Here is a 12,904-nt window from a genome sequence, read left to right on the forward strand (position 1 = left end):
TGTCGAAGGTGACCGACACATGGAGGCGGAAGCGGGCGCAATCCTGTCTACCGTCACTTCAGACACAGGGGAACAATACCGCTGAGCAGACCTGGAGGGAGACGGACTGTGAAAAACAACTTGCGTGTGGCCTGTCGTACGGAGTACCGACTACTTCCACTTTTTGGGGCCGGGGAAGACGTAGGGATGTGTGTACAATGACGTGAGAGTGATGTTACCGCAAATTGGCCCAGCCAGCCAGTCTCCAGCACCGAGTGCTCCGTACAGAATACCTGCCAAGACACTCGGCCGACCCTCCAGGGCCACGCGTGGCGGGGTGATGAAGGGACGATATCAAAGCAGGGGATCGCCGGTATTGGCCGTTTTCGCAACGGTGGTGCATGCATGCTCTGCCGATGGATAAAATACAGATACAAAACTGTTGGCATCTGTGCCACGCACGGGAGGAAGAGGAAAGCGAAAACAGCGCCGAAAAAGCAACTTCAGAGGATGTAGCGGGCGAAAGGACGAGTATGAGGTGAGCTGAGCTGAGCTGAGCTGCGCTGAGGGAACCGATGGAGCGGGGTTTGAGACGGACGACCAAGCTTGAGAAGAACGGTTTCAAAACCTTTCTTTGTACGGAGTGCGGCCAGTCATGTCACCCAGTCAGGTCAGATCATGCATGACAATCAGGCAGTCATGATGTCCAACTCGCGACTCGATATCAGTCAACTTCGCTGCCACCCGGTGTTAAGTGCTTGTTAGACGGTGGGAAATATTGCGGTATACCTCGCTGACACTTTAACCCACAACAGCAGGTCAGGCACAGCGCGGCTGGGTACGAATGGCGAGGGCCTTGGGAAGTGCTGTGATGCGGTTTGCCAATGATGAAGCTCCATCTTGAGGACCACCTTCACAGTTTGCAGGTGGAGCAAGACTGAGTTGCCGACTCGTCCAGGCCTTGCCAAGGTGTACCGATGTATCCGTGACCACGCAATTTGGGGGTAAGGATGCCTTGAGTATGTCGTTTCGGTGCCTGTGGTTTTGCGGAGTTGCTTGTCAGAACGGCGGGAGCAGGCGGGGACGTCTTTTTTTCTTTTCTTCTTTTTTTCCCGTCCCCTCTCTTCCCCTCTCTCGCTCTCAGTATCGTCTTTAATGCATAGTAGGGGACCGGAAGATACGCAGGGAAATGACATAGCTACGTCAGCGGGAACACCGGGGCAGCTGACCAGGGCCCAGGGCCCAGAGCAGCCCCGATCCGAGCGGTGGGATATACTGAATCGAATTGGGCAACAGACGGGGATGAAAGACGGGGATGAAGAACGGGGACGAGGAACGGAGGAACGGGGATGGACGGGAATTGCGCCCAAGAAGATTAAGGTGTTGGTCGCGGCGGCGGTGCCGACGTGGAAGTACAAGAGACGCGCGGACGGCGAGGGAGAGGAGTCTACCTTGGATAGAAAAAGGGCAGATAAGGATAAGGTATGTTGGCGCCGGGGTACCTCAAGGCTATGATGTGGACAGACAGATAGATTCCTTGATTATCTTGAATCAAGATTTCCAAGTCGAAGGCTCGGAGGAAGCGAATACCAAGGCGCCGGCCGGACCAGGCACTCCGGACAGATGTAGACGCGTACCTGTCAATCTTGATCGGTGATCAGTTGTGATCAGGCGGGAAATTTCTGCGCCAGGTGCGACGTTGTCTCCAGTCTGCAGGGTCTGAGAAAAGGTACTGATGGTGCTGACGAGGTGGGTGGTTGACAACGAGAAACCCTGATTCCATACCACATACATTCGGAGGGTCGTGATCGTCGATCTGATGGAGGGGAGCACTACACAGTACATGGCAGAAAACACGGTCGATGGCGGTTGCGATGGCCGATAGGGACGGGAAGTCGACGGGGGGGGGGGGGGGGGGGGGTGGGGGGCACATGTGTGGTGTGGAGTCGGGGGAGGGGAATGGGGAAATGGGGTGGCCCCCCCCCCCCCCCCCCCCCCCCCCCCCCCCCCCCCCCCCCCCCCCCCCCCCCCCCCCCCCCCGCGCCCCACAAGTATGATGTGAAGACGTGGAATGGGAATGTCGAAATGGGGTATCCCCAGCAGAGACACATTACTGGAATTGGAGACGCGGGCAGCGGCAGCGGCAACGGCAAGGCGAACATCAGCATGAGAATCTGCATCGGCATCACCTACCTACTTTTCCTCATGCAGATGCGCGAGTTACCTACCTTACCTTAACAGGAGCTGGGGAGAAACATGCGGCGGGAATAAGACCCCTATGTTCCTAAGGTAAGGTAAGGTAGGCAAGGTAGGGCAGGGTAGGGCAGGGTGGCGGCGTTGGTGGTGAGCTGATGAGGAATGCGACTCGATACTCGGTATTAACCCGTGAAGAAAACACAGCAACAACACATGCGATCGATGAGATGGGATTCCGCGGCCAGGGATGGCGATTTGGACTTGTCGAGGAAATAATGGAGAGGCGCAGAGACTGAGACGGCGCGTGATTGACGGGAAACGGAATCGGTGTGTGCTCCGTGTCTGATTCGATTGAACGGTCCAGGTCGTGGCTGAAGGCAGTAGACTGGTAGAGGTAGGACCCTGGAGATCGGTCGACATGAGCGATGCGCCATACAAATCGACGATGACGGGAGGGAGGTGTACTAATGTAGTACGAGTAAGGATTATGAACCACCACATGGTTGTGGGCCTTTCTTCTCCGCCTCACGGGCAGTTCACCAAGGAGCGTGTGGAGCTTTACCCAGGTACTATGGTAGCTAGCCCATCATTCATTGGGGTAAGTCTCACTTCAGTGTCTCCAAGTCTCTTACGCCTCGGCGGGAAGTAGCTTTTGGCCGCCTCGACGACGCTGTTGTACCTCCTCCCCATCTAGGAGAGGTACGAGATGGGTGCACTTCGGTACTCAGAGACACACCAGATGACTATGAACACACCATGTGCTAAAGTCGGCAACACCCTCCCTCGGTCGGAGGCTGGAGGCTGGAGGCTGGCGCGACACACCAGGGCACGGCAGCATGGTTTGAGAATGTCAGCTCACAGTTGGAGACAGAACCCTTCGCGTGAGGTGGGGTCACGCCATTCCGCTTCGGGGGAAGTGTGCGCACGACGCCATCCCGATTCACTGCCAATAATGAGATCCCGACGTCGACTCGACTACAAGTACTATGTGCGAATAGCGAGGACAACCGGCCCCAGGACCCCTTCTCTTCCACCTCAATCCGTTCGACTCTGCCGCAGTACAAGAATGATAAACCCATTACCAGGACGAAACCCTCCGCGACCGTGACCGTGACCAGGACCAGTCCAGTCAGTACCTAACCTACCTTGAGGAAATACATTACTATGGAGTCTCAAGACCGTCATAGTCATTGTGAGAGTAAGGTCGATTCTTTATAATCCGGACTCAACCTTTGCATAATAAACGCCCAGTAATGGCAGAGTATCTAATATAGGCAGTACGTGAGTGAGGCCAGCCAACAAATGCTATAGCGTACTGGTCAATTACTTTTACCTCTTTAAAAGCTAGCCCTGGCTACCATAAATTAGTAGATAGCACCCACATGAGGCTGCTTCGCTTCGGGTGGTCTGGTATCCGTACGTACGGATACTTTGTACCTGTGCGCGCACCAGACCGAGGGTTGACACCGGAGACTGGTCATGTCGTCCGGAGAAAACTCCGTACATACCTCCAGACTGCTCAAGTCAAGATCGGATTCTAGTGAGCCGCCACAACAACAGCGACAACAACAACAACAACAACAACACCCCCTCTGACTCCAAAGCCCAAAATCTTGGCCGTCTTTATAGGAAGCCAAAGAGGAGGAACGCATCATGAAATCGGGGAGGTTCGAGGAGGTAGGCTTAGGTGCCGATTTTCCTTTTGCTCGGCCATGATGACTGGAGTTACACGATATGTACTCGCGAATATGCTTGCATGAGGCTTCTGATCTCGTTCATGTTTGAGGGCGGGCTATATACCTGTAATTGGATACGCTATTCAGCTTGCAGTCAGCAGCCGGAGGACGAGGGCAACGGCGTGACAACCTTTGACGACGGCGGCGACGGCAACGGCAACGGCAACGGCATCTGTACCAAGACCGGCGTACATCACCATTCGCACACAAGCACAAGCAGCGCATTCCGTAGTGTACATAGTAGTGCTTCCATGTGCGAGATACGGAAACCAAAACGAGGTGGGGTAGGCTGTTGTGGTTGGCTGGATATCTTACTGCTTTACTATGGTAGGTAGGCTTGGGAAACCCGGACCCGGACCCGGACCTGGGATGAGAGTTCCCAACAGACTTTTGCCGACGAATAAGGTGAAGCCGGTTTAGGGACGGGATGCATTTGTGCAGAATGCCATGCCGACCCAGGCTCGGCTTCAACTCGATGAAGAAAAAGAAGGTTACCTGCTTGCTTGCCTTGAGCGGGTGCGCGGGTATACTTGGGCCTGAATCCTGGAATAAGCTTCCACGTGCAATGGGTGTACAATAATGGATTGCTGCGTGTTAAGACGACGACACTCGACCTTCTACTGTTGCCTTTTCGCAAACCTACCATGCCTGGCCGACTGATCGGCAAAGGGAAGGAAAATCATCCAAATCAAACCCGAGGCCGGTCGAGGAACCGTTAGCTGACCTAAGTTCTAACCAGACGGACGGAATCATTCTTGGCCAGGGCGAGAATTCCGCTCTAACCGCGGACGGTAAGAGGAGACACGTGCCCGCTACGTACTGACGGTATATAGTAGCTTGACGACGGGCGAGGAAAACCCAATCATCAGAATTTCCCGACTGCTCGAGCTCCTCCTACTCCCCAAAATGAACTAGCTTCCCAAGGGACCACACACAGCAAGACCACGACACACACCTCACCCCTCACCCCGCTTGCCCGCTCGTCTCGTGCTGGGCTGTCTCCAGTTTCCGGTTTCTAGTTTCCCCAGGGCAGTTCGCCGAGCGGACAGCCGTGTCTTTAGCGCATCCGTGACTACATAGTATACCATGTAATGCTACTTGTACATGGTATCTTGCGGGACAGAGAGCACGAGCCACAGACAGAGATCTCGATCGTGGTCGATTATTTCTCTATTCGGCATGGCAAGTGAGCATGCAAAGCCTGCTAAACGACCCTTGGGCGCCACAGCATGACCCATTCTCCACATCGCCGGGTACCTTTCCGTTGGGTCCCTTACTGCTTGTGCTTGTGCTTGTGCTTGTGCTTGTGCTGCATTTCAACCCTGTCATCAACAACTCCCCAAGAGACGTGACGCTTCGACCCTGTCATTCTTCCATCTTTTTTTGGTCCAGTTACCCTCATTCCACTCCCCTGGCCTCCGAGACCCCTGGACGCTAGCTAGGCCCTTGCCAGACCCTTGACCCCCCTTCTTTCTCTCCTTCTCCGTCTCCTTCTCTGTCATCTCACTGACTGCATCAAGACGAGCAGCCACTCAGCCTCGCCTCCTGCATTGCCGGCCAGCATTCATTCGAAACTAGTCCCCAGTGGCAAGGGGCTACCTACCATGAGTTCACACTACGAATACTTCGGAATTGTCTCTCACCGCTGCCTGTAGCTCTAGATTACAGGAGTCAACCCCAACCGGCCCGTCAAACAGCCCGTCAGACACCTAAGAAATCTTTTCGGGCTGCGAGCACACAATCGCAACTAGGTTTTCTAGTACTGGCCGGGGGTTTGTAACTTGAGGGGGGGGGGGGGGGGGGGGTAAAAAAAATTTGTTGGGGGCACCACCCAAAGTGATTACGGCCCCCCCCCCCCCCCCCCCCCCCCCCCCCCCCCCCCCCCGCCCCCCCCCCCCCCCCCCCACCTCAAGTGTGTGGAGGCACACTCCGATCTGATGACGGCGGCATGATCCAAAGTGACGGTATCCGTGATTACAACAACCTTGCGGTACCCGCCCGCTCTGGACAGCGCATCCCCCCGGGTTCCAATTCGCGTGCCGGGCATTACCCTGGGTTGCAAAGTTGGTACGGCGCGGCTCAAGAACTTCGACCGGACAAAGCACATTGGAACCACCAACTCACGCTATGTCAGTCTAATATCCGTTGACGAGATGTGCAATGCTTGACCTGTTCTCATGCCAGGACGCGAGCGGCATGGCGACTGGCCGAATCTCATTGGACGTCTACACCAATTCCTTGAACCGGAGGCGGTCAGGCTTATGCATATCGTCGTTAGGCTCTGAACGACAACGATGGAACCCGAGGTTAGAGTTCTAAAGGCTTGGAGTTGCGGAAGGCTCGGTGAGGTTGTCTTCTCAAAGCGCAAGGTCGGCGACGGCAACGGCAACGGCAACGGCAACTCCAACTCGGTCGGGTATCCGTTCTGTCCTAGTCGAAACATCTCTTGCAATCTGAAGGCAGCATGTCGTAGCGAAACAGGCCATCCAGCCGCCGGAGTTGGCGCCGGTTGGTGAGCAACATCGAACAGTCCCAGTGCCAGTTGCAGACGTGACTATTGTAGAAGTTGCCAATCAGCCTGACCTCTCTATGACGACATTTGTATGAGGAAATTTTCCCTCCCAGAGGGACGAGGGCACTGGCAAGTGCGCCCTGCAGGGCCGTGCGCATCTGTAGGTGCCGTGGATACTGCGTACTATAGTAAGGAACATGCGAATATCCGTTCTGCGTAAAATGGAAGGCAGACGGAGACACTGGACTGGGGAGGGGGTGTGCGTCAAACATGCCCCAAGGTATCCGGGCGGTACCTGACCTCCATACTACTATAGTAAGGTAGGTACGTATAGCACTTTACACGTCGGGTACCTTCTTGCCTTACCTAAGGTAAGGTAGGTAAGCCTCCGCCTCTTTTACCTACCTGCAATCTTTTCTCTTCAATGTCGCATTAGCATATTTCCGACTGCCAACTGCTCGAATGCTTCCCGGGTTCTGACCATTCACAATGGATGGGCCTGACAGACTCAGACTCGGCCAGATACGGATAGATATGAGCCTAGGTGCTTGCTGTCTCATGTTTGCGTCCCTCCATAACGTAGGCCCCCCAGCGAGCGAGCGCTGTCTTGTTTAGGAGATACCTCGTCTGTCCCGCAATACTCTGTAAGGTACACTACCTAGGTACCTTACGTCGGAGCTGTTCCTTGCCCTGTCTGCCTCAAGACAGCCTAGCCGGGGCCTTCAGGCTTCTGCCATCGCAACAGCCTTGACCGGCCACTGACGTCACGGCCGCGGGCCCTTTGGTTCGTGCAGGGTCTTTTGTGTCCAGGCGCTACGGCCGAGTCAGGTGGGCGGGCGGCAGGGTTTCCTTCGCTGTCTCCCTCCTCCTCGATTTTTTTTTTTTTTGATCTCCCCTTCAAAGACCGCGATCTATCTCGGTTCTCTCGATATCGGCAACCGTATCTGTATGCACAGCGCAGGACGTTGTCCCCATATCTGGGACAAACAACTTGCGGACCGACCGAGAACAGGTAATGCCTGAAGCGTCTCGGTCTGTTTCCGCCTGATGATGCGACAGGTATGCAGTGGAGCGAGATGGAAGCCTGAAGATGTATCGGGGATTGTCAAGATTGTCCCAAGCATCTGGGAAGCGTTGAGAAAGACCCTGGAAATAGCGCGAAAAGGGCTGAATCCAGGGTTCACGATGCAGCATAGGGTATGCGACATGCTCGCACAAGACGTGCCATGAGGACAACCTCAGGGTAGGTCTTGAATAGAGAACCAACGACTTTCTGTACAGCTGGCAATCAAATAAGCCGGTGCAAGAAGACGAGGACGAAGACGAAAGAGATGATGGTGGTGGTGTTGCGTGGCACGGCCACGGTGCGGTGGCTTGATCTCTTCGGAGCTTCAGCTCCTAACCTTACTGCGTGGTATGTTCGCGAGTTCGCGAAGAAGGAGATAGGGTTTCCTGTCGCTTCAGACAGGTGGGGGTGTGATGGCCAAAAGAAGGAAGTGACAAGTCTGCAACCCAGCCGCCAGTCACCAAGCGAGCAAGAAAACAAGAAAGTTGGCAGTCCGACATGGAAATCGACGATACGCCGGGCCAGAACTGAATAGAACACCCAGGGGAGCCAGGCTCGTAGTGTATCCGTAATGGCTACCTCAGAACGCTACGTAATAATCACCGCCCCGCCCCTACCTTACCTAAGTAAGGTAGGTAAAGGTAGGTAGGTACTTTACCGCAGTACGGATAGGTACCCGACCCTTACCCTCATGGTTATGCTCCAAGGTTAGGTAAGATATTGGTATGTACGGATATGGATGTTTGAACTCGAAGTTGGAGACAATGATAGAATCTTCAATGGGGAAAAACCGAAACAACAAAAACGGGCTATCGGGAGAGAGAGAGAAAACTTGCGAGCCCCTTTAGGAGGGGACATTTTCCATCTTCAGGGACTTGGTCTATCATCATTCCTGCGGCGTTGCTTTATCTCCGTCCGCCTGTCTTTCTGAATGTCAGAGCCAGAGTCTCATACACTACAAAACATTGGATCACATCACGTTGAGGTGTCTGTTTGACTTTCCATTCACCGTGGAAAATGGAGCCAAAATAAGGGAATTATAAATTTAAGGGAATAAAAAAAAGGAAAAAAAGGTCAACGGCCATCCGCATTTTCCTAACCATGCCCCAAACCCACCTTTCCCCTACGTCGGGGTACGTAGCCGCCAACCGCGAGAACTTGGGGAGCTGGAAGGTACTGAGCCCTGCAGGTTGGAACTAGGGGTAGCATTAGCAGGATGACCCGCTGTGTCGTGAGAGTGAACCTTCCTATCCCTAAGTGAAAGTAACCTGGTGTGGGAAGTGTGGGCGAGGGGAGGGGGTCAGCGGGACCTGAGGGTCGCTATGCTGAAGGGCAGAACTGTGAAGTCTTGGCCGGACCCTCTTTCGAATGGATTCCAATGTTCCTTGACCCCTGTTCCTCTCCCCGAGAGGAGGAGGGAAAAAAATTAAAGGAAAAAGGTACCTTGCTCTGTGAGAAAAAACGGAGAGTACGTGCCGTATCCACGTCCTAACCTTGAACAGCTCTTGCCGTCTGGTACGAATACCTGGGTACTTCCCACCTGCCTTACATGCCTTACATAGTAGTACCTTACGAACACTGAGGTCGGGTACCTTAGCCCACGTACCTTTTGCAGCATCCTGGCGAGCGACGAAAAGGTGCGCAATTCTCCTTTCCCATTCCCCATGCCCATGGACATGCCCAATCCCAATCTCGCCCCCCCCCAGCTCACTCACTCACTCACACTCCCGTATCCACAACCTTTCCATTTACCACGGCTTCCTTCCAAGGTACCACTTCCACTCCATCCATGCCGGCAGGCCCTTGAATTATACCAGACACCTCGCTTCTGCCCACCCCCCCTCCCCGAACCCGCTGACCTCCCAAGCTTCCCGTCGTCTCTCCCGTCACCATAGCTGCTGGCTGGTATAATACCCAACGCGCCTCATCCTCCCAAGCCTGTTGTGGTTCCGACTCTCTGTTTACTCACCACCACCCGATCCTCAACTACCATTCACATCCAACTTGAAGAACATATTTCTGTCGACACCCTCCTCGGAACACTCCATCGTCGACCCATCTATTCGTTGAGCAGCATTGGGAACCACGCCAACACCTTGTCCACACCTTTCCGTCGCCTCTCGACACTCGTCTTCCCCTTCTAGTCCTGGTACCAGCATACTGACTGAGGTCGACGTTTCGACAACATATCATTCTTATCGATACATGATCACCAAAATGCACGCAAGAGACGCTACTGGCCGCCAGGTCTCTCTCCTGAATGACGAACCCGTCCAGGCCATCCCTCAGCGCCCTCACTACCGCACAGCAAACCAGGTTATCTCCCAGCCTTTTGCGCCGCGAAGCAACTCCTCCTCGCCTCACACTCCCGAGCTTCTTCGCTCGGACTCGTACGACTCGAATGCGAGCAGCGATCCAATGTCCCCCCTCACGCCTACCTCCTACGACGCTACCCGAGTTAATGCCTTTCCCGTCCAGCCCATGTACGATGAATACGACAAGCGCCCAGCCTATGCCAACACCAGCCGCGCAAATTCGTACGAGGAGGATAACTCAGCAACATCACCACTGCCCGAGCGCCCCGGCAAGCGGTACCCTTGCCGCTACCGCGACAGCCACGGTTGCGAGAAGACCTTCACCACTTCGGGTCACGCCTCCAGGCATTCAAAGATTCACACTGCGGAGAAGGCTGTTCAATGTACCTTCCACGGCTGCCAGAAGAAATTTACCAGGGCGGACAACATGAAGCAACATCTCGAGACTCACTACAAGGACAAGTCGCGTTCTTCCGCCTCTGCAAAGGCTGCGGCCCGGTCTTCACTCGGTGCGCTCTCGGCATCCGGCCGCCGTTCTTCATCCTCGTCTACCCGTACTGCCGCCAGCCGCACTTCCCGGGACCAGCCCATGTGGGATGCCGAACCCTACGCCGCATATCCTCCTGGTCAAGCCCCTCTCCCATCTCCTGGCGCCAACGGTGCCTGGGATATGCGCGGTTTGAACCTACCTCTCCTCACGCGCCCCAGCGTCGCGAGAAATCCGAGCAGTGGTCTTGATGCCTTGGCTATGGCGGTTGCCTGCCAAGAGGGCGCGTAAACCATGGCTCCGATTCGATGGATGGGCACCCGCTCGCTACCGTCTCCAGACGGTCGTACAGCTCATTCATACGTCTCGCCCTGACTCAGTTGCTCCGGCTGGATATCATTTGTTTTAATACCCAATCACTCTTCGAATTGTCTACTGCTTCTTTCACACGATTGACGAAGCAACGGACGTGCGTGTAGGGATGGCGTTTGAGCACACGGGTCGGCTTTTCTCTACACTTCTGACTCTATACCACTATTTCCATCTCTATTTTCTTACCTATATCACTCATACCCGGAACACGGATAGAAGGTCGCAAAGCATACGAATGGCGCACCTGCACATACACGCGGCGGATTTCAGGCAACAAAAACGGCGGCGTTTACTCGGTACTTGTTTATTCTTTATTTCCCCAGGGATAACCGGTTTGGGCGGATCTTTGGCTGGCGTTTCCTGTGGCTTCGTACACATACCCGAAATCCTCGATTTTTGAGCAACCGAGGGCAGACGCATCATGCGATTCTTTGTTTTCTGGGGGAGGAATTTTGATACACATACACGACAGATCTTGCGGCTTGGGAAAAGCAATTGCGGGCGGGAAAGGAGAAGAGAAGCCGTCACTCCCGTGCCACAATCTTGAATGGCAAATAGGGGAGAATGCCTCTGACTGAAGTGGCGTGAAGAGCACATGTATATCGAAGAGGAAGGTGAAGCGAGGGTGGAAACTTCACCGACGATTTGTTGATATTATCCGTCTGGTACTTGCTAGTCCTTACCAGCACGCCATCCTAGGCCTGGTAAACTGAGCCAGGCACAAACATGAACAAGTAAAAGTTGTTAAATCAAATCCTCCCCGGCACTTGACGTAGCAGCAATGCTCATTCTGCACCCAACCCGACATCACTGACAATTGGACGGCTAGTTCAGATACACGACGAGGCTGGTTGGATATCCTCCCGCGCTGCCCATTGAGCGAGTTCCGGCCGTCTATCGGTACCGATCCGGGTCAGGATTCGTCCTATGGGTCGGCCCCGATTCGCGTCGAAGTTGTCACGTCGTCTCTTCTCGGGCCGAGCTGCCCGAAAGATTGTCGCTCGCTGGGAGTAGTCGCGACTTGTTAACTTCCGTCGCCATGCTTTGGAATGACGGATGCGCATTACTGGAGGGACACAGAACCATCAGTGTGTCGTCTGGAATGCCATCGATCGCCCATCACCGGCCGCTTGGCTCATCTAATCGGAAATCCCACGTTGCAAAATGATTCCTACGGCTATTCCGCCTCCCCCCCCCCTAGAGAGCAAGAAGGGAAAGGGGTGTATGAGGCTGGTAGCTCATTGTCATGTTTTCGTCCTCTTCCTCCATATAGCCACCTAGCCAACCTGCCACGCCTCGCGCCCCCACCCCCCCCCCCAATATCCCGGGAACTGAGCATCAGTTGTTTCAGCCCAGCTGCGGTCATCAAGTTCCGCTCAGTGGCTTGGGTTCGATTGACGAGCCCGGAGTCTACGGCTTGCGGCTCTTTTCCCCCATTCCTCTCGAACTTGCCCGGCGCGAAAGTCGCATGCTTCGCAGTCGGTTCGCTTGCTGCCGGGGCAACATTATCCTCGGCAAGGCATGATCATTTTTCGGTCTCACTAGATACATCTTCTGCCTCGGCTCGAGGACAGGCAAGATGTGACACGAAATTGAGGTCACACACGAGATGAGAATCATGCTCGGAAGTAGGCCTGTACCCGAGTCTCCGCTCTACTCCATGCCTAGTCTGCATCAGACTCTTCATCGCTCTCCCATTCGCCGACTACATCTCATGACGGCCTGAGTATTCGCGAGACAGCGAGAAGAAACAGCGACGATGAGTGAAGACGACGACGCCGATGCCGAGGAACTGCAAGTGCCAATAAGGACACCATTCTCCTCGCGACGGCTGATCTGAATCATCTGATGTGCCATAAGAGAGGAGGAGAAAAGAGCTGATGAGAAGGTTCCGACTGGCTCAGTGGCTAGCATCCTCATTCCCTGCCGCGTTCGTGGTTGCCCTCGCAAAAATGAACCGTTGGACGGGTCGGACCATTCGCAACGAGGCCAAGCTGATTTGCCGTTCAATTCGAAAGCCACGGCTTGGTCCAACAGAGAGGGCTGCCGAACTTCAAACCTCATGCATCGAAACTCCGGTCTTCTCAAAGACTATGAGACGAAGGATAGAACACATGTTCAATGACGTGTCGAGCACTCCGCGCCCCTCGACAACGTCTCCCGCTCCCCCGGCCCCGGTTCCGGCCCCACTCTCGGCGCCAAACTCATGTCAGTGTCCACACATCCGGTCGCCACGGCCGC

The 12,904-nt window shown here is 54.7% G+C and overlaps 1 protein-coding gene across 1 annotated transcript; it reads left to right on the forward strand.

Moving 5' to 3' along the window:
* Nucleotides 1-9,706: 9,706 nt before the first annotated feature.
* Nucleotides 9,707-10,582, forward strand: CkaCkLH20_12716 (uncharacterized protein; the record flags this gene model as incomplete). Its single annotated transcript, XM_038895428.1, has 1 exon — nt 9,707-10,582. One exon carries the CDS (start codon nt 9,707-9,709, stop codon nt 10,580-10,582), a length of 876 nt encoding a protein of 291 aa, XP_038739260.1.
* Nucleotides 10,583-12,904: the final 2,322 nt, after the last annotated feature.

This window comes from Colletotrichum karsti, assembly GCF_011947395.1.
Source record: "Colletotrichum karsti strain CkLH20 chromosome Unknown Scaffold64, whole genome shotgun sequence".
In the NCBI taxonomy this organism is placed as follows: Eukaryota; Fungi; Ascomycota; class Sordariomycetes; order Glomerellales; family Glomerellaceae; genus Colletotrichum; species Colletotrichum karsti.